Source organism: Cucumis sativus, chromosome 3 (assembly GCF_000004075.3).
Source record: "Cucumis sativus cultivar 9930 chromosome 3, Cucumber_9930_V3, whole genome shotgun sequence".
Classification (NCBI taxonomy): domain Eukaryota; kingdom Viridiplantae; phylum Streptophyta; class Magnoliopsida; order Cucurbitales; family Cucurbitaceae; genus Cucumis; species Cucumis sativus.
This window is the reverse complement of record NC_026657.2, coordinates 15341068-15363143: the sequence shown is the minus strand read 5'-3', so window position 1 is coordinate 15363143 and position 22076 is coordinate 15341068. Positions and strand designations below refer to the sequence as shown.

General features: G+C 31.5%; 2 protein-coding genes across 3 annotated transcripts; one reads left to right on the top strand and one right to left on the bottom strand.

Annotated features, from left to right (window-relative positions):
- The first annotated feature begins 10175 nt into the window (after positions 1–10175).
- LOC101222419 (beta-glucuronosyltransferase GlcAT14B) lies at positions 10176–13800 on the top strand. Of its 2 annotated transcripts, none has more exons than XM_004146201.3 (5): positions 10176–10465; positions 11320–12032; positions 12114–12189; positions 12270–12385; positions 12816–13800. In XM_004146201.3, exons 2-5 carry the CDS (start codon positions 11462–11464, stop codon positions 13313–13315), a joined length of 1263 nt encoding a protein of 420 aa, XP_004146249.1. In that variant the 5' UTR covers positions 10176–10465; positions 11320–11461; the 3' UTR covers positions 13316–13800. The 2 variants fall into 2 exon arrangements, with proteins under 2 accessions (XP_004146249.1, XP_011651292.1); XM_011652990.2 differs by lacking the exon at positions 10176–10465 and adding an exon at positions 10473–10671 and having other exon boundaries at positions 12816–13315.
- A 1525-nt stretch (positions 13801–15325) lies between these two features.
- LOC101222182 (probable serine/threonine-protein kinase At1g54610) lies at positions 15326–21876 on the bottom strand. The gene is made up of 8 exons (XM_004146200.3): positions 20831–21876; positions 19919–20203; positions 19449–19766; positions 18717–18944; positions 17985–18085; positions 16819–16930; positions 16109–16573; positions 15326–15971 (listed from the first exon to the last, which is right to left on the bottom strand). Exons 1-8 carry the CDS (start codon positions 21236–21238, stop codon positions 15765–15767), a joined length of 2124 nt encoding a protein of 707 aa, XP_004146248.1. The 5' UTR covers positions 21239–21876; the 3' UTR covers positions 15326–15764.
- Positions 21877–22076: the final 200 nt, after the last annotated feature.

Below are 22076 nucleotides of genomic sequence, written 5' to 3'. Positions count from 1 at the left end.
TATAAGGATTATCCTCTTTAAAGTTAAAAGATTGACATAGCAATAACTATAAAAACTAAAAATGGGCCGGGTTACAGAAAGAAAAGGAAACACACCCCCAAATAAAAAGAGCCATCACATTTACAGGCCCAAACACAAAAATTGAGCCCAAAACGAGTGCTACATCAAATGAGCCCATTTGCTGGTGCATCCCATCCACGACAATATGCATTATTTGCTTTAACCCAAACTTTGCACATTTGGTTGTTTCTCTAAATTCAAAGTTGTACTTAAACATTAACTTCCTGTTTGGGTTATTAGTCTCTATAGTTAACATGATTAGTTCATTCTTGTTTTCTTCAAAAGCAAAAATCATTATCCATTATCATCAATTTTGAAATACATTTTCAAATATTTAACAAGTCCACTCAAAATAGCTTTTAAAAAAATATATATGTATATATATTTATAGGAGTCACAAAATAAAGAAATAAATAAAATAGAAGAGACGATGAGCGGTAAAAGAGAAAGGGCATTTAAAAGCCGACGGGGGAACAACTGTTTCAAATAATCACGTGGTGGATAATGAAACTTGATCTAAACACTGCTTTAAAGGTCGCCAAGTGATACAATTACGTGAGTGGTGGTGTCAGCTCCCACCTCCCAATTACCATCTCATTAATGTCATTATTTTTCTAAAATACACTTTTAACTATTTCCACCAATATGTCTCTATACAATCTCTAGATTAAAATCCTTAACTTACATACACCATTCATTTTACATTTTTCTCAAAAATATAAATTCATCATAATCAACCTAAACAAACTTAATCTTGAATTTTTTTTTGTCTAATTTTTACATTCATGTATCGTTTGGGAGAAAAATAATGTTGAATTATAAGTTTAGGCCTATTTCGAGGTTTGTGTCTTTCCAAATTTAAATTTTCAATTATATGTTTACCCTCTATTCTTAATTCTTAATGGATGGGACCAACAATATACTAACCTAACCTAGCTAGCTGATAAAACTATTTTGTCAATTTTAGAAGATTTTCTGTAACATGATAGATAGTCGTTGGGGACCTAGAAACTATTTAATGCACTTTAATTTGAAAGAAAAAAGAAATGGTTAAAATAGGAAAGAACCTGAATTACTACGGTAAAAAGGCATTAAATCCTTATTTTAGTGAAATCCACATTTAATGAATAATTTGGCAACGAAACACCTATGACGTTTAATTCCGACGACTTTGAGATAACTTCAACCACCATTTTTGTTGTTCACTTTGACCAAACAATATTTGTAGTGTTTAATAATAATCCTTATTAGTTTGTTTATCTTATTTTAAAATAAACAAACTACCTCTTTCAATTAATTAAGTTACCTAGATTATAGAAAGATAGATATTAATGGAAGCATCAAGAAGACCTTCAAACTTCAATGTTTTAGCAATATTGTATTCATGTTAACACTTTCTTTCTAAGGTTTGAAGTATTACTACGACTTTTAAAAGTTTAAAAGTATTTTTTAAGCAAGTATTAATTATTTATATGAATGTACTAATTAACCATACATATTTGTATTTTATCATATAATAATTGAAACAAAATTTATTCAAAACTTTTATAGTAAAAGTACTTTTAAAAATGGAAGGATATTCTATTTACACAAAATCCAAATTAAAGCTTAGGAATATTTTACATAATTTAGTCATTTTATTTTACAATGCTGTATAATTTGTAATGTACATATGTCTTATACATAGTTTAAAATTAACAAATTGAAGTGATTAATAATATTATACTTATGAAATTATGAATTTTTATGTGTAATTATACACTTTCAAATAAATTAAAATACCGTCGTTCAGTTTTAGTTAACATATTTTTAATATAAATTTTAAATTTCATCTATCGAACTTAATTTTTATGAAAATGACTAAATAATATTAATAAAAAGAACAATGAATAAAAATATATATTGTTGGGAAAAATATAGCATTGTAACTAAACTTGACACTTATTAAAACTTTATAAACTAAAGTTGAACATTTAAAAATACATAGATTAAAACTAAACAAACTCCAAAAGTACACAAATTAGATTAAATGGTTAAGTAATAAAGGTTTCCAAAATTTGATATGGACATGAAATGGTTAAGTAATAAAGGTTTTCCACTAAATTAACCAATTTTTTTAAGCTTAAAACATGTATAATAAATTTTAAAAATTTTAATTTTAAAAAAATTAATTATTCAAATTTCATTCACTTTTGAACGTAAACTAATTAATTAAAACATATATTTTCGAGCAAGAAGTAACAATAATCTCTAAGAATAAGAATAAGAATAAAAATGATGAGACTATACCAAACTTATTGAAATAATTAATCTTTAATAAGAATGATGTGTGTACCAAACCTATTGAAACAATCTAACTTGAGTTTGTTTGTTTGTTTTTTTTTTTTTTCTTTTTTCTCTTTTTCTTCCTTCACTAAAATTTAAAATTAGGTCAAAATTCATAATCTATTTAGTAAAATTTAATTCATTGTTAGGAATGTCTTTATAATATACTTTCTATAATTGTATAGATACAGGAAGGGTAATAAAAGTGATTTCAACCATCAGTTAACTTTATGTTAAGTTTAATTATTCATCTTTATTTCAACCTAAACCCAACTTAATTAATGAATTCTTTTAAAAATATATAAAAAGCGACAAAATATTTAAAACAACGGAAAAAGTTCATAAGCCCATAATGAGATTTAAAAATTTTCATTTGATCCATTGGTACTCAAATAATATATTTGGTAAACAATCGTTTACATTTAGCTGTTCTTTCCTATTTTATTATTTCAAATCTAAACGATTGTTTTTCTCAAAATTCTTTGTACATGACTATTTTGCTATTTTAGGTAGACGACAGTTTAAATTTAAGTATCATAATTTAAACAATTTTTTTTCAAAATTTTTTGGTTCAATATCGATTTATATTTGGTGCACGGTCGTTTAGATTTGATTTAAATTTGGATAGTCAAATCTCAATCATTTTTCTTAAATATTTTTTGGTACACATCATTTAGATTTGGTACACGATTGTTTATATTTAATATACAATCATTTGTATTTGATCGTTTAAATTTGACTACTCAAATCTACGATTTTTTATAAATTTTTTTATATATATTTTGCACGCGATCTTAAACGACCAATTTGCAAAAGAAAATTTTTAAAAATATATTTTATACCAAATAACAGTTTTTTATTAAAAAAAGGAAAAAATGTAGAAAAAGAAAAAAAATGACAATATAAATATTTAAAAAAAATGCACAAAAACAGAAAAGATGAGAAAAAAATTGTAGAAGAGAAAGAAAAGAAGAAAAAAATAAAATGTAAACCTAAAATATTTTTAAAAAATGTCCACTTTAGGGGCGTAAATATTTGGATGATTTATTATATTTAATTATGGAAAATTCTTAATCTAAATAATTATTTAAAAGTTTGTTAGTTATAAAAATATTAATAGACAGCAATTGATATTTTAATATATTATTGGTGTAGAGTAGAGAAGTGGTTATAAGCGGTGAGAAGGATGGAAAAATTAATTAATAATTGCATGACCATAAATAATTATAATATTTGGTAAAGGAAAATGAAAATAATTAATTAGAATTGGAAACATTGAACACTTGAAAGAAAAGCATTATGGTTGGTTGAATGGAAAGAAGCATAAGAACAACCATGACATTCAACTTGGAATCACACATATCCAATCATTCTTCTTCTCTTTTTTTTTCCTCATCAATTAAAAATATATCCATTTGGTTCTTACAACCTAGTAGTATTGTTTTTATTTTATTTGAATAATTCTATCCAATTTTTAATTAGTGTATAAATGACTTATTATCTTTTTTTAAGTGTCATGTAAATTATTTTAAATAATAAAAAGATTACGAAGAGACCTGTTTTTTAAAATCTCAAGAATAAAACATGTGTGTATTTTGAATTTTCAAGAACAGAAAGATTTTTAAAACTTGAACGCAAACATGTTCATTATTCATCTACATGAAATATGGTTTCTCTACAAGAAAATTATGATTCTATTTCAACATTTTAATACTTTTTGTCTTTCTTTCAGTTAATATTTAAAATTTTCCTCCAATTTCATAAATAAAAATATTTCAAACCCAAACTTGCGTGGGGCATTTTCAGAAGGAGTGTTTAAAAAAAAATAGTAAATCTTTTTTTTTTGTAAAAATAGTAAATTAAAAAGTTGATAATCCTCCCACAATTCTAATTACTTGTCCTATTTGCAATACGTAAAAAATGAATTGTTTTTTTATTAAAAAATTATCATATGATGAGTATTTCTTTTTTAAAATAGTAAAATAATTAAAATATTTATTTGACTTTATCAATAATAAAAACTGATAGACTTTATCAATGTCTATCAATATTTATTATTGATAGAATCTAAAATTTTGTATATGTTATAAATATTTTGTCAAATTTACTATTTTTGATCATTCAATAGTTAGTTAATCATTCTATTCTTTATTTTGATTTTATTTTTAAAATTAAGGCTATAAAATTATCATTTGGTTTTTGAATTTGCACTTTTGTGCTTTTCCTCTTTAGTAGATGATATATTGCATATAATAATTTTGTAAAATATTTATGATATATTGCATATAATAATTTTGTAAAATATTTATGATATATTGAAAAAGGAGAGTACATTTTTTCTCCAGTAAATTGAATAATTCATTATATTGATAATTTAAATTAATCTATTAATTTAATAGATTAATTTTAATGAACATCATATTAATTAAAATTTAATCCTTAATTATTTTATAATCATGGAAGTTTAATGTTAATAATTTTAGTTTTATTTCAATAATAAAAAAATATATTTTAATAAGCAATATATTATATTCTGAAAAAGAAAACAAAAAGTTTTGTAAAATATGATAATGAAGCAGTATAAGGTAATTCCAATAAACAATTATTTATTATAATATCCATTCAAATTAAGAGAAATTGTTAGGATTTGAAAAGAAAAAATGAAACTATAGCAAAAAAAAAAAATATATTTAGAGTTAGATAAATTTTACTATATTTTGTAAATAGTTTTAATATTTTGTTATTTTTTAAAATGTTCCATTAACTAAAATGATGTATGGTTACTTGACACATGGATGAAGGAGGTGTCCTCATTTGACCATACATGACATGAGCGTCTAGGCCATTATATTACTTGTTTATAAGAAATACAATTAATTAATTCTAAATTAACGATATGAATATAAATAGTTATTTTAATAAATTAATAATAAGTATATTAATAATTTTTTTCAATACTAATAATAATAAAAATAGTTATTTTAACCATATGAATATAAATAATTCATTTTCAATACTAATAGTTGATTACTTATTATATTTTATATAATCAAAGCAATTATTTATTGACATAAATTTTAATTTGATCCTTCGTTATGAGTATATAATTATTATTTAACTATTTATTATGATTAATTTCCATTACTTCATGCATTATTAACAAATCATATTTATATGAAAAAAAATAGTATTTTTATTATATGAGTTAATTAAAAATAAAACTACGTATGTTGGACGTAACTAATTCTGATTAAGTATTAGATTATATTTAATATGATGTTGATCAAATATATTAATCGGTTATTTTTACTTAGAAATTACCCAATTTAAAAAATATAATGAAAGTTATGGTTGATTCTTAATTTATTAATTTTCATCCATATAATAACTAATATTAAAAAATACCTCTAACATGGTTGATCGAGTAAAAAATTATAATTTAAAAAGTGTTTTTAAACTTTCGAAAATGGTTCAAAAGTATCATTAAAGTTAAGTTTGGGATATAATAAAAATATCCATAAACTATTGAAAAATTTCATAAATACCCTTCAATTTAAAAAAAAAAAAAAAAAAAAACTCTTATTTATCCAATTATTACAACAAATAATGGTTTTTCTTCACATTTTCTATTTTGAAAGGTTGCTAATTGTTTCTTTTCTTTTTGTCAAATCTTTGACTCCTCCCTTCGTAGTCTTGCAATGGCAGCCCTTGATGAGAAAGACATCTATAAGAGCCAACATGAACAGATTGGAGTTTTCACATCAAATACTTTATAAATAATATTCTTTTTCAATTGATAACAAACAAGCACCATTTTCATATATATATATATATTTTAATCATCCATTATTGTCTATTTGAAGCTTAAATAAATTTCAATTTCTTCCTAACAAACCCTAGTTTCATCTTGTGGTGTAATTAATACCTCGTCAAAACTAAAACAAAAAAAAATCATGAGTTGACTTCAATGAAAACCAAAGAAGAATATTCAAACCTTAGATAAGTTCAGGGTGGAGCGAACGATGGAGAAATTGCAAGACGGAGGCAGAGACTGAGAAGGAGGAAAACAGCGGAGAGGCTGGCTGAAGGAGAGGCGAATGATGGAGAGGAGGTGAATGTCGAAGAGCTTGTTGAAGGAGACGGTTGCATGCGAAGCGAAGAGGTTGAAGGAGAGGTGCGTGAGAAGTGGAGCTGAACGACACGACGACTGGGTCGGGTTGGTCGATTCGACCTTATCAGTCCAACCCAGCTACCCGACCCAAAATTTTATTTTTTCATTTTTTTTAACCCAACTCAACCCTTACATTTTGGGTTGGATAAGACAGGTTGGTCGGGTTATCGGTTTTTTTTAACACTCTTATTTTAAACTATAAAAGTCAGCAAAATCTTACAAAATTTCAAAAGAAAAATCTCTTTAAAACATACTAAAACAATAATTAGTCTAATAAAAAAAAATCTTCCACTTGTAGATTTAATAAAATATCACTATATGCTAATAATTAAAAACAAAATTTTTATTTAGCAATTAATGGTTTGTTAATTACAACAATAACTAAGATTAGTTGTGTTCAAGATTTATATTATGTGTTACTAGTCAAATACATTTAAAACAATGATTTTAACTTAAAATTTTGATTGGTGAGAAATTAGTGTAAAATTTGGACCAATGAAAGTATTTTTTTAAAGCTCAAGGATATTTATGAAAAACTTTTTAATAGTTAATGGATATTTTTGAAGGAAAACTTTAACGATTTCTGTCCAAAAGTAACAGTAAGATTTTTGAACTCTTTTTTGAAAGTTTAAGAGCTTTTTTGAAATTTTTGAAAGTTTAGAAGTATTTTTTACACAAAATGACAAAGCTCATGGGCATTTTTTGTAATTTAACCTATAAATCAAATACAATTAAACATAATTTTTGTTTCATAAAATTATGGTAGAATTTTTCATGCACAAGTTGGTAAAGTGAGCTATGGTAGAGTGAGTTATTATAGTTCACTCCATGTTTTAGAGTCCAATTACAATAGTTAATATTTTCAACGATTATAACCTACAATTATCTAGAATATTTGTATTTTAAATCTCTCTTTGTTACAATGTTGACTATTTCTTACTCATGCTAAAACAGTTACACTCCAAATATAAATTATTATAACCCTAGACTAGACTGTACCTTAAACACAAACTATTATAACATTACATATTTCAATAACCCACAAACTAAAATAACCTACAAATTTAATAATCATTATTGTAAGACATTTTAGATCGATAAATAAACTTAAAATAACTAAGAGAGTTACCTTATCCCAAACATACATAAGATTGATAGAAAACTGACGCATATAAATTCGTTTGAAGTGTGGAAAGAACGATTAGGCAAGAGACCCGCCTCACCTTGAAGGCAGAGGTTGAGGGTGATGAACCCCTCCACATGAGTCATATCTACCAATAGACCCCTTATTTGGAACCTTCCTAGTTGTCCAATCCAACCCTTAAGTGTCTTTGTTTCCAAAAGGACAAAGTAGATAGAATCCTAATCTAAATGGACGAGGAAGACCCTCGACAAAATTCCCCTATAAATAGAGTATGATATTCCCTAAAAGGTAAGTTCTTCTTTCCTACTTCTAGCTTGCTCCGACTCTTTGCTAAATGTGACATAAACATCAGAGGTTTGACACCACACCGGTATTTTCTTATTCTTCAAATTACAAATTCATAGTTAAACGCACGTGTAAAGATCATGAGAGTCTTTCTATCCAAATTATACCTTCGCCAACCACAAACTATAATAACCAATTCAACGTCTCAAACACTTTCTATTTTTTTTATCTCCCTAACCTCATTTGACTCTTTTGAAAAGCACCACATTATTTCCAACTTTTTAAAATACTTTATTTTATTTTAGTTGATCAAACTATTCACTTTTTTCTATCTCATGTCAAGTCAATCTACATTTTTTTTTTAAAGAAATGTCATATCACACTACCATTAGTGCCAACATTCTATTAATGGTGGTTAACCATCAAACCCAAATAAGATCTCAAATAGCTCTCAACAATCCTAATCTAATTCAAATACCTCTTTATGTTATTATAGCTAATAACATTTGTTCTATTCTAAAGGGTTTATTCTAAGGTAAAATTAAATAGTTGATTGTGGTCACCATGACTTCGTAAAATGTTATTTAACTTTTTTGGTTCTACAAACCATTTTTAAAATTCTTGTCCACTCATAATTATCAAAATAATTGTGCAATCATTTATGCATATTTAATATTACAACTTTTTTTTTTTAAAAAAAATCTAAATGTAATATGGTCATCATTTCACCTGTTTATAATTATCCCAAGAAATTTAAACTATCCTATTTTAACTCATTTTCAATAGATTCGGTTATTACTACAAAGAAAACGTTGGTTTAAATTTTTCTGATTTTGTTTTTTATTTTCTAAAAGCAAAGTAGGTTTATCCTCTCAAATTGATATGAATAGCAAAACTATTTATCAAATAGTTTCCATATTTTGCTATTTAAATTGACTAAGAAGATTTGGATACCAAATTGATTTGAAAGATTTGGATGGATTTTGACATAATGTGTAAAATAGTTTCCATATTTTACTATTTAAAAAAATCTATTTTTTTTTTTGTTAAATATTCACATCTTTGTACATAAATCTTTACTTTCTATATTTTTTTTTCAAAAATTTTCAAAATTTTTTTAACTTCTTTTCACGAACAATATAATAGCTTTATCATCATCTTTGTATCATGAACTATTAATTAAAAACATATGCCAATAGACAGCCTAACAAATCGAATAATGCTATTGTTACTCTCCAACTTAAACTTCACCCATTCAACGTCAAATTCAAAACTTTTTCTTAACACAATAATTTTAAAACTTGAAAGAATAAAATAAAACTATGAAAATCTACCTAAACGTTGGGATAAAAAATTATACTGACGTAAGTTATTGTATTTTTTACTTTCGTTTATTTTGGTTCTTATACTTTAAAAAAATTAATCAATGTTATTCTTAGAAATAATAATAGTAATAAAAAGAATGAGGAAGACAAAAATATATGAAAAATTGGTATGTTGTAAGTAAAATAAGTCGAAATTTGAGGTATAATGATCAAAAGTAACCTTTTGAAAGTACAAGAAGCTAAATATATAAAATGTATTGATCGAACTAATTTTGTTCTCACACTTTCGTATTAGGTTCGTTTTGGTCTATATAAATTCAAATTTTCAGATTTTTAACTACATTTTAAATGCAGGTTCATTTTATCATCTCTTGAATATTAATCATATTATTGGTTCGTTAGAAATAAAAATAAAAAATAAATATTTTTATTAATAAATACTTTAAAGTATAAGAACCAAAATTAATACAAAATTGTTTTCAAATATCACAAAACGCGTTAAAAATATGTATAAAAATATAAAAATTTTAGAATCTATGGATGATGATATATTTCGACAGGTAACCTCGATGGACACTCGTAAATAAAGTTCTATTCTCGATAATTGAATTTGAAAATTTGATATATTATTAAGTGATTTGAAATAAATTTTGAGGAGAATACTGAAATAGTAAGTACACACTTTATATTTTGTTAATAGGTTGGAGAAAGAAGGGTAAAGAAAATGTTTTTGAAGAAAAAGAAAAGGTTTTAGAGAGAGAACAAAATTCCACGTTTGTTGAAAAAAATGAAATGAAGAAAAGCTTATAAGATAAGTTGAATTCACATGAATGGGAGAAAAAAGAAATGGAGAATTAGGCAAAAACAATGCAAATTCCCAAACTTAGCTGAAAGAAATCCAAACCCCAAAGAAACCAAAGACCCTTTTTCTTTTATTTTTTTTCGTTTTCTCTTCTCTCTCTCTCTCTCTCTCGCTTCTGTGATATAAACACTTGTCCTTCTCCTTCCCCCTTTTGCCCAAAAAAAAGGCTCTTCCCCCATTCCCAACAATCTCATTCTCTCTAAATCCCCCATTCCTTAACTCCTTCCTTTGTTATTTATAATTCCCCCACTTTATTTTCACCTTGCACCAACGCCATTGCTCAAGAACGGCAGGTTTCTCTTTCGTACATCCCTTTCCTTCTCTCTCTTTCTATCTCTCTCATTCTTCTTGCGCTTCTCGCTCTTTCTCTTCCTTGTGTTGTACGTATTCTCCTGACCCCATTTCATTTCTTCTGTTTCTGTGGTCGTTTTTCCCTCCTTTTTACTGTTTTTTCTCTTCTGGGTATTGCTATTCCGTCTTCCCCTGAGATTTTCCCTTGGTGGGTATTGAGGATTTTGTTTGTTTCTTCACCATCTCATCATATTCGTTTGTTTTTTTAATGGGTTTCTTTCAATCTTTGTGATGTTTGGTTTCTGTTGAATGATTTGAGGATCTACTCATTTGGATTGCTCTTATTTTGGACGATTCTTATGGCATTTGGTTGTTTTTTAGTGTTCTATGGCTTCCTCATTAATGAACAAGTTATTTTCAATCTTTTCATCAACTTATTTCCCTGATTTGGAACGTGGAGACTAGGGTTTCTGCTTGATTTCCATTTTGTCTTAATATCACCATCTGATTTGTCTACTGATCTGTACATTTAGCTTTCCATCATTGAAATGTGGATGCAATTAATTTTATTTCCAATTATTTTGTGTTTCTTTAAGCTGTTATTATCTATTTGATTTTGGCATATGCAGTAAATTTCTGATTCTTATCTAAATTTTGGTTTACAATTCTGGGTTTTGTTCTTTTTTCCATTTAAAATACATGAGCTAGTAGTTCACGCAAAGCTTGAGGTCGTTGTTCACTAAAAATTAATAAAAAAATTTGCGGACTTGGGGGTTTGTTATATTTGTTTTATTCATCAACCTTGTGTGAAGTATATATATATTATTGATTTGGTGCATTTGTTTTATTTCTTAAGGGTCTTGGTCCGAATTTGAACAGCTTGGGGTTGTTATTTGGTGCCTTGATCTTATCAAAACATTAGGAAATCGCCAAGACCCTGCCGTCTAGAATGATTAATAGAAACTGGAGCTGAAATCAACCCATGATAAGATCTTGTGATGGGGTCCTTGAACTTGGAGAGGAAATGGCTGTTTCCTCTTGTGATAAGCTCTCTCATATGCGTATTTCTTCTTGTCACCTTCTTCAACATGGGTCTCGTCTCTTCACTTTACACGATCAACTCGCTTTTTGCAATCTTTCCCGGTCGAATGACTATGGACAACACAAGTGCTGTTTTTGCTGAATCGAAGATTGCACAACCTTCAACTCCTGCGGGACCAACAATCCCTCGCTTTGCTTATTTGATTTCTGGGTCGAAAGGTGATTTGGAAAAGCTATGGAGAATCCTTAAAGCGTTGTATCACCCTTTGAATCATTATGTTGTCCACTTGGACCTCGAGTCACCAGCAGAGGAGCGATTGGAATTGGCATCGCGAGTGGGAAACGAGTCACTTTTTGCTGAAGTTAAGAATGTTTTCATGATCAGCAAGGCCAATATGGTTACCTACAGGGGACCTACCATGGTTGCTAATACTCTTCATGCCTGTGCCATTCTTCTTAAGAGGAGTAAGGACTGGGATTGGTTTATCAACCTCAGTGCTTCTGATTATCCTCTTGTGACTCAAGATGGTTTGTACATGTCATTTTAACTTATTAATTTGTATTAAGTTTATTTCATTTATTACAACTTTTATTGGTCTTACGTTGCAGACCTTCTTTATACGTTCACAAATTTAGATCGAAACCTCAATTTTATTGAGCACACAAGCCAGTTGGGGTGGAAAGAGTTAGTAGACCACTCTCTCATCTCTTCTCATACTTGTCGATATTGTACTATTACTTATATTTACTCGATTGTATTTACAGGGATAAGCGAGCAATGCCATTGATTGTAGATCCTGGTCTCTATTTGTTGACCAAATCAGATATTTTCAACGTCAATCCATCTCGAGCTTTGCCAACAGCATTTAAATTGTTTACTGGTTCGTGTTCCTTTATAAATCTCTATTCATTTTACTTGCAGTTATCTTTGTTTTTCATCATATATCTGCCTGAAATAATCATCTTCCAAGGGATTGAAGATTTAAGTTTTCTTTGTGTTAATAACTACCAAATATTATGATGTTTGAAAATGCATTGGAATCACTGATTTGCAGTGGAGTTTGAACCAGTTTTTTTCCGTAGTAGAACAAGGTCTCTTTCTTTTCTCATCGAGTAGTTAAGCAGATTTGGTTTTGTGGGGTCGCTTTCGAAGTTCAAAGCTTTGTACGATTTTGTATTTTGACTCTTCATTATGCAGATATTTCTCATCGAGTACAGAAATTTTAACATTCCCCAAACGTGGACCAGTTTTACAAGCCACCGCATTGTCGGATCTTTTAAGCAATCAAATAACACTACTATCTTCTGCAGGTTCAGCATGGATGGTTCTGTCTCGTGAGTTTGTGGAATATTTCATTTGGGGTTGGGATAATCTTCCTAGGACCCTTCTCATGTACTACAGTAATTTCGTCTCCTCTCCCGAAGGTTATTTTCACACTGTTATATGCAATGTGCCCGAGTTTGCTACTACAGCTGTGAACCACGACTTACACTACATCTCTTGGGACTATCCCCCCAAACAACATCCACATACGCTTTCTCTTAACGACACAGAGAGAATGATTGCGAGCAATGCTGCCTTTGCTCGTAAGTTCAAACAAGATGACTCCGTGCTTGATCTGATCGACAGGGATTTGCTTCATCGGAAAAAAGGAGACTTCACTCCTGGTGGTTGGTGTGCAGGCCACCCCAAGTGTTCCACAGTCGGTAACCCGATGAAAATCAAACCAGGCGAAGGAGCTCAACGGCTTCACCGTCTTATAACTAGACTAATTTTGGCAGCTAGATCCGGGGAAAACCAGTGTAAATGAATTTTGTACAAGTTTGTTGCAGTAGAACTCAAACGAACAATTCGAGAAGGTGAAAGCATAGGAGGAAAAAGCTAAATCCCGGGTTCATCCCATCAACAACTCATACAACAGTGCTTTGCTGAAATGCACAGCAACATTATACAGACCATTGCTACAACAGCATGATAAACTAAAGAAGGTTGGTTCCAATATTAGCTTAAATGCATCTTTACACAGGTTGGGATCATTGGAGCTATGATGAAACCACAAGTTATAGTTGAGATCTATTATTTATGTAAAACCTTTATCCCACAATATTTCTATACATGCTGCTGCATCTTTTTTTTTCTTTCCCTTTAATAATATCACTTTTATAGTATATGCCTTTGTTTTTCTTTCATTTCTCATTTGGAGCTTATTTAGATATGCATTCCTCCATGAAGTCCAAGTCCTGTAGCAGTTCAAAAGAATTGAATAAATAAAACCTCAAACATTTTATATGGTCATTTGCTTATTTTTCACCTTTTGTCTCAAGTTTGTCACAATTTTTTTAGTTCAACGATTACAAGTCATAGCCATCACCCGGCCATCCGCTAAGCTATATTCAAATTGATAAACGGTTGCATGTGGGCAAAAAGATTAGTTGCAATATTAAAACATTCATTATCTTATAGAGGTATGAACATGAATTGCTTTACTTGTAAGTAATTATCTTGATTTTTTCAAAATACATAGTATTTGAACTGGTTGTGTATATAATAAATAAATTTTCGGCTTGAAATTTTATTTTTCTATCAATAAATTGTGAGGTTTCTTTTTCCTTAAAATACATAAATAATACAAACAGGAAGTTTGTTTTGTTAGGAAAATTTATGGATGAAACACTAAATCAAATTTGACATATTCAACTAACAAAGAAAGAAGAAAAAAAGGCATGCTTATAAATAATTGATGAAGAGTTTGTGGATGTCATTTTGTAGAATTGAAATTGGCCTAAAACATCTCTGAGTTCTGACCAATGTAAAAGGATAAAAATGGAGATAAGCCAGATTATGGTTATTATTATGATAGTGTTGACTTCAAATTTGGAATATATCTTAGTCCACTCACTACAATTTCTCATAAAAATTACTGGTGAACATCATAACTACAAGGGACAAAGGTGGGCTTTACTTTGACTCTTTTTTTTTTTCCCCTTTTATTTATCATTCTAAATTTGTTTTGAAATTGAGCAAATGATTCCAAAGTTGACGAGGAATTACCACATAATGAACTTTTATGACATCTACCACTAAATCCAATTATAGTCCAATGAGCATAAAAAAATGATACCTTAAAAGGGCAAAATATATACTTTTTTAAAGAAAAAGAAGTTAGGAGGATTGTTCGAGTGATATAGATAATTCAACTATATTTTCATCCACCAATTCATTAAAATAACCTCTTACTAGTTTAGGGTTTAGGGGTTTCTCTTTCTATTAGTTAAAATATGAAAGATTTGATTTGACCAACTATTTTCATTGGATGGTTTTCTGTCCATGAAAAGGTTAGAAAAGAATTTGAATTAATACATTAATAAAGTGTTAATTCAACAATATTCAGAGATACTAGCAAAGAGATACACACGAACTCAACCAAAGGAATTTAGAGAACAACAAAAACAAAAACACACCCAACTCAAGATTAAAAAGTCTTGTAGAGATGTGCTTGCTCAAATTTTCTCGACAGAAGCCTCAAAGCAGAAGAAAAAACACAAGATTGAATGCCCTAACTGCCACCCCTAAATTAATTGACATCAATATTTTAACTCATAAGCATTTTAGCCAACTTCAGAAGACCAACCACAATTTCCCCTTTTTTCTTCGGTGAATTGAGATTGAAACAATTGATTGTAATTCATCAATCTTGCACAAATGGCGACCGTAATCTGTACGCCTCTATGCATGACCCAAATGAAATTAAAATTAAGAAGAAGAAAAGTCTTCTTTGAACATTTAATTAAACCAAGCAACAAGTAGATGGACAGAAGGGAGGTTTGAAATGGTAATAGGGCCTGCCTGCCCAATAATAAGAAAATGTAGTAGTCAAATATCTTTGGTCAAACAAATTCTCTTAACAATGAAGCAAAACAATGTCATATCCACTTGAACTATACACCCTAAGGCCAATATTGAAATACAAATTCTCTACAAGAATGGCCAAAATATTTAGAGCCTACATAATTTGCAACCAAGTTACACGTGTTACCTTACGCACGCGTGCGAGAGGAGAGGAACATTTACCCCCTTTTTTCGTCGTAAAAAATAAATAAACTAGAGCTAAATATAGCCGCAACCCGATATTCATTGGATGACTTCCCTGTACAACAGAACCACCAGCCAATCATTCTATCACATTTCTGGAGTAATATCTGCTCACCTAACAATGAACTTAACATTTGCGGATTTTCTGTATCTACCCAACTCCCTGCTTAACGACCTGAGACGAATAATGAATTTGTCGATATCTGTTTCCCATCAGCTTGAATCTTCCGTACCTTGGCCTTGTCAAGCCGAGCTCGTCTTACTGCTTCTTGGATATGGCGGTCGTGGTCCTTCAACATTTGGTCCATGTTACCGGAAGGAACCAGTAATGGACCAGAATAATGAATCTTATGACCCTTCGAGCCATAGCCCACCTGTTGTATTAGTAGTATAAACACAAACAGACACTCAAACGATGGTAAGAGCAAATGGATCAGCTTTACTGGCTGATACAATGGCAATGCAAGAAAAATGAACTTAAAACACGGTCAAATGGTATTCGCATACTTACAACTATAGGGTCTTTAGTGCTGCTCCTCTCTTTGTCATGTGAGCCTGCAATACTGTGATTTGAGAACTTCTGGTCCGGTAGCATTGACGACTCTGAGGTTTCTTTGAAGGAACCGGGAAACCTACCAATTAGCTTTTGAACCTCTCCTTGTGAAGAATCAGATTTTTCCCTACAATCTTCAGCCAGCATACTTCTTCTAGCTGCTACTAGTCCTGAAGTTGCGAAAGTTTCGGTCCCAGTTGAAATTTTGGGAGGGTCATCTGGGTTCCTACTAGCCTTCGCCCAAGCAGCACGCTGAGCAAGTGGCCCTGAATGTGAGGCTTTCTTAGGATGACGCACCTGAGAATCCATTCTTTCTGCTCCTTGTGAAGGTCTAGGTGGATCAATTGGAAAGCCAGAAGCCTCTTCTGGATGTGGGTTAAACTTCTCACTCCGGCTCTTTGAACTGGACAGGCCTTGTCTTTTCTGAAACGACCAACCGCATTAGCAAGTCATCTCGAGAAAAAATAGAGTGGTTAGACAGAATTTGAATTATGCACTTTTCTAACTAGAGGAAGAAATCAGAATTAATGATTGGGAATTGGAGAAAAGAATAGTTTGATGGAAAGATGAATACGTAATGAAAATATGCATAGTGCCACATAGGAAGGACTAGCAAATTGCAACCCCTCTTTGACATGGTTCTGATTAAAATTTTAACAGAAAGTTACCTGCATTGATGAGGCTAATTCAGCATTGGCATCAGGTGCAGGGACAGCTCTGGAATCTCGATCTTTTCTTTGCAGGTCAAGCCGGTGTCCCTTGCTTCCTACTGCTCCTTGTCTACAAAAATTAATCGTGGGAAGTCATTCATAAACAATGTAGTTGATCTCATTGTATGAGTCCAGATAAGCACAACAGTTAGGAAAAAGGCAGTTCAGGGATGACTGGGTACAAATATCACAAATTACGATCTATCTACCAGCCAAAGTAGATTGATAGTACTCCAGCCTACAGGTTGGTGTTAATGAAAAGTAATCCTTTGATTTTAACTTATTCCAAGTATACAGAACCCAAAACATGGTAAATAAAAGCCCAAACTATTAACCACTGAGGTTTTACGAAGGAACTTGATATTCCTCAGCCAAAAGAGAAAAGTAGGGTGGACGTGGGTTGGTTCAGGTATATCCCAAACCAATCAAAATAAAAAAATTCCAAATAATGAATTGACCATTTATAAAACCAAACCACCGGTTTTGCATCCCTTTCAGTATCAGTATCTAATATCTTCCAGCCAACCAGTGTCCTCATGTGATGTTAAACAGTAACATCTAAGGGTATGATTGGACTAAGTGCCAAAAGGTAATTTTTGAGAACCAAATGTATTTTTCAAAGAAAACCATCATGGGTTGACCTAATGGTAAAGAGAAACATAGTCTCACTATCTAACTAAGAGGTCATGAGTTCAATCCATGGTGGCCATCTACCTAGGAATTAATTTCCTAAAGTTTCCTTGACACCCAAATGTTGTACGGTCAGGTGTGTTGTTGTGCGTAAGCTGACCCGGACACTCACAGATATAAAAGAGAAATGTATTTTTCAAAGAATAACTCGAAATTTCACTCTAAATAATGACCCTGAATCATTTTATTTGCTTATGGGAAGCAAAGCTCGATTCCCGTTTCTCAAAAAAATAAAAATAAATAACATAAAACTACGGGTATCGTAGGTGATGTTGAAAGTAGCCACTAAGCTTTATATTTCTCAAAATATGCATCAACAATATCAAGCATAAATTTAATTTTTGTCAGATTTTAGTGAGGCAAGTAACTTTCTTCCTCATCCAAGAGAAAAATAAATGCTAGATTTTGATATATTGTTGCAGGGTATCAAATACCTTCTAGCTTCCTCATCCCTTATTTTGGCATCAAATTCTTTGCTTGGAGGATACTTTGGCAAGCTTGAAGGATCACAAGGTAGTGGCTTTGCTGAAAAAAACTGAAATGAACAATCCAAATTAGTCATAACATAAACAAATTGTCGATACTAAATCAAAATAACAGAAAAGACATTCCAAAAATACTGATGTAGAATTAAAGCTTCACAAAAAATGAATTACTCATAGAGGAAGAAAAATGATAGGCTATTACATCCCCAAAAATGGAGTTTCTATGCTAGAAATAAAACCATAGGAGATGTCAACTAAAGAATTCTTCTGGTGAAACTGATCTCCACAACTTCTATTTCTTTCGTTTTTAAATACTTTAACCAAGTGATAGGAGCTCCACTCCTAGCAATTAGATCGTGATCATGGCTTCCCTAAGTATTCTGCAGAGATGTGTTGCCAACTTAAGGTGAGCTCCAGAAGGCAACAAGGCTTGTCATTAAATTTTGACCAAGGGCTTGAACCAATGGACCATCGTAACTCCAAAGATTCCAAGTCCATACCACTAGGCCACCCTCAAAAAATATCTATTCAACTCGATTTAATAAATATAATCTATAGTCTACAATGACTTTAAAAATGCCTGGACACGGATAAATATGGGGGGGAGCATACACAGAGATAAGTAACGAACATGATTAATACTAGATAATCTATTATTATAACAGTCCTACAAGAACATACTTCACTTTTAAGGGCGAGAGCAGCAGAGCCACGATCTGCAGGATCTATAGAGAGCAAGGTCTCAATGAGAGCTAAAGCAGGTGCAGGAAAATCCTTAAATGTGTCTGCAACACAACGTCTATAGGGTTGTTGGGGCTTAAATATTGTTGCATGAGGCAACCTTGATTTCCTCCAATAATCCTCTGAAGGAGAGCCACAGAGTTTAAATATTTTATGTAACTGTTCCACCTACACGATATAAATCAAGTTTTGATACTCAATCTCAACAACCATAATAAAGCAAAACCACACTAGCAAACATGAGACATAGACAGTTAAAGAATAGCACAGCTTCTAATTCGTACATTTTATGACAATAAAAAACACAGATGCTTGAGAATTAACAATATTTAAATACCATCATGGTAACAACAAACAAGAGGTAGTTAGAAAAGATGCTCATATATCCAACCAGAAGCTGAAGCTAAGAATAAAAACTTCTGCATTGAACCTTAATAATGAGTTGATGACAAACAATTTGTCACAAATAACAACGTTCCAATCTTGTTTGAATGGGGTTTGACAGGAAGATACAAAACAAAAGAGCTTATAGATTGTTTGCAATTTGCATAGAATTGTTAGATACTTCTATAGACTTAACTACATTCTATCAGAAAGCCAGGACCAGACATGAATATTGAATTAAAAGTATCAACCAGTCATAGAATCCGGCAAAAATTAAAAATAATATACCTCCGTTCTTCCTGGCATAATGGGCTTCCCAGCATACAATTCAGCAAGTATGCAGCCAGTACTCCACAAATCTACAGCTGTACCGTAATAAGTGGCACCAAGTAAAAGCTCAGGTGGTCGATACCAAAGTGTTACAACCCGACTAGTCAGAGGCTGATTTTGATGGATATCAAAAAAACTTGCTAGACCAAAGTCTGCAATTTTCAAGATGCCATGATTGTCAATTAAAAGGTTGGAACCCTTTATATCACGATGTAGAACTCCATGACTGTGACAATGATCAAGTCCACGTAAAAGTTGCTGCATGTAACATTTAACCTGCCCCAAGATGAATTGAACTTCTGATTCAGAATTATTAAATGAAATAATGAAATAAGAGTATGCAAATGTAGTGTCTTAAAATGATTAATCTTCTAGGCTCAAAGACCTTGATATTGGTAAATGATATAGGAATAAAAGGCTGCAGTTACCTGCGCCTCTGTAAACTTCACACCAGGGTGTGATGCAAGTCCTGCCAGGTCATGTTCCATGTACTCAAAAACAAGATAGAGGCTGCAAGACATCCGAGATGTAACTAGACCCTCCAGCTTTATTACATTTGGATGATCAAGTCTACGCAATATGTGAATTTCCCTAGCCATAAAGCGAACGCTCTCAGGTTCCAGGTTGTCAAACCTTACTTTCTTCAAAGCAACAATTTTCTTTTGGTCAAGATCCCGAGCCCTATATACATTACTATAAGTCCCTTGGCCAATCTGCATGGATACCCATTTGAACATCAATAATTTATAACAAAGCATTATTATTATTACTATTGTCCAAGTAATATCACTCTCGATTCTGAGATAATCTTCACCAGTAATAATATAAGGAATGAATAAAAGGGAAAAGTTAAACTACGAGAATGTGAGGGGCATCTCCAGCCTCCAATAAAAGGCAAGTTGGATCACCTTGTAAATCTCTCCTCTTTTTTCTTTTTTCTTTTTTTAAGAAAACACTGTTGGAGTACTGACTATATTCCTTCACAAAAATGCCACCCTAACGTCTAAATCATTCTACGACTGGAGATAAACCATGTCCTGCTCAATTAGAGACATCACTTTTAGTTTTAACAAAAACTAGAGACAAATCTTCTAAGGCCACAGTATACTCACTAAAAGGTTGTGGTGAGAACATAGTGACTAAAGACCCTAAATAATATAACATTAGGCTCACCAAAGCTTAAAAATCTCAATCAAATATGAAATACCCAACTTTTTCAAAATGAGGTGTGTACGCAGAGTGTCTATTTTCTGACTTTCTTCTCTAGAAGTGTGTGAGTGAGTTGGTTGGGAGGGGGCCTATAACAAAAAAATAAAAAATAATTCACCAAAAGAGCGTACTTTATCCAATTTCTCAAAAGAATCAGCTCGTCGGGGTAGCCATCCTCTGATTGCCTCTCCTGCAACTGCAGCCAGCCATGGCGGCCAGCCTGCAGCAATGTGGTCTCCCTCTGCTGCCTTCGGAATTCTCCCCATTGAAGGATGTTGAGCAGTCATATGCTCCATCTTCTCCCTCTTCCTCTCACAATTCTCGCCTGGCAGTCGACCCGACCCATTCACCTGCTTGTCAATCAACGTCACTCTCGCATCATTACCATCATACTGATCTTTAGCTCGATAAGCTTCTTCCCTCGATGACGAAGTCAATCTTGCAACCCGCAGGTCAGAAGAGGTCTTACTTGAGACCCTATCCCTTGGACTTTCCTTGCTATCTTCAATAGCAGAGGGCTTACAGCAAACGCAACCCATGATGTAAAAAAGCCACCCCCAACAGTATTCTCCCTCAGAATCAATATTCACCCTTCAAATTCATCCAGTAGTAAGAATACATCCTCCTCCTCCAACATTCCCATAACAAGAAAAAAAACCCAGAGAATAAACCTAAAACACCCACAACTTAGCTGATTTGAACTACAATTGGCATTAAAAACCAAATACAAGTGAAACCGAAGTAAGGTAGAATAGGCAGACAAGTCCAAAAGCAAAGCAATTGGCACAATTGAAACACCAAAATTCAGAGGAAATACATACCCAGTGGATAAATGTAATGAAATCCCAGAAAAGCAGAAGGAAAAAGGTGAGGAGAAGAAAACGGAAGAAAGAAAATCATGAAACTGAAGTTACAAAAAAGGGGCAATAATGAAGCAAAAGAGAAGAGGGTTGAAGTAGTTCCACGTTTTCCCAGGAGAGAAACGGGTGAGGAAAAAGGAACAAAAAATGGAGAGAGAGAGAGGGAGGTGTGAAAGGCTATGGAGTGAACTGGGGCCTGAAGAAGGAAGACATGGATCTAGGGCACAATGATAACAGAAGGTGAATCAAAGAAATGGAAAGGAAAAAATCCAAAATTGAAAAGAGAAATAGTAATTTAAGAGAACAAAAATAAAATTACGAAATTATCATAAGTCTTTCTCTGCAGCTTTGAGTAAGAGAGAAAGAGAGAGAGAAAGAGAGAGAGAAAGAGAGAGAGTGGCTGTGAAGTGCCCATTCAGACATTCTTCTCCCTTACTCCACGCGCTTCTCTCACTATGTGTTTCTCACTCCCTATTTTATTACCAAATTAACTGCTTTTTTAGGCCTTAATTGTGTT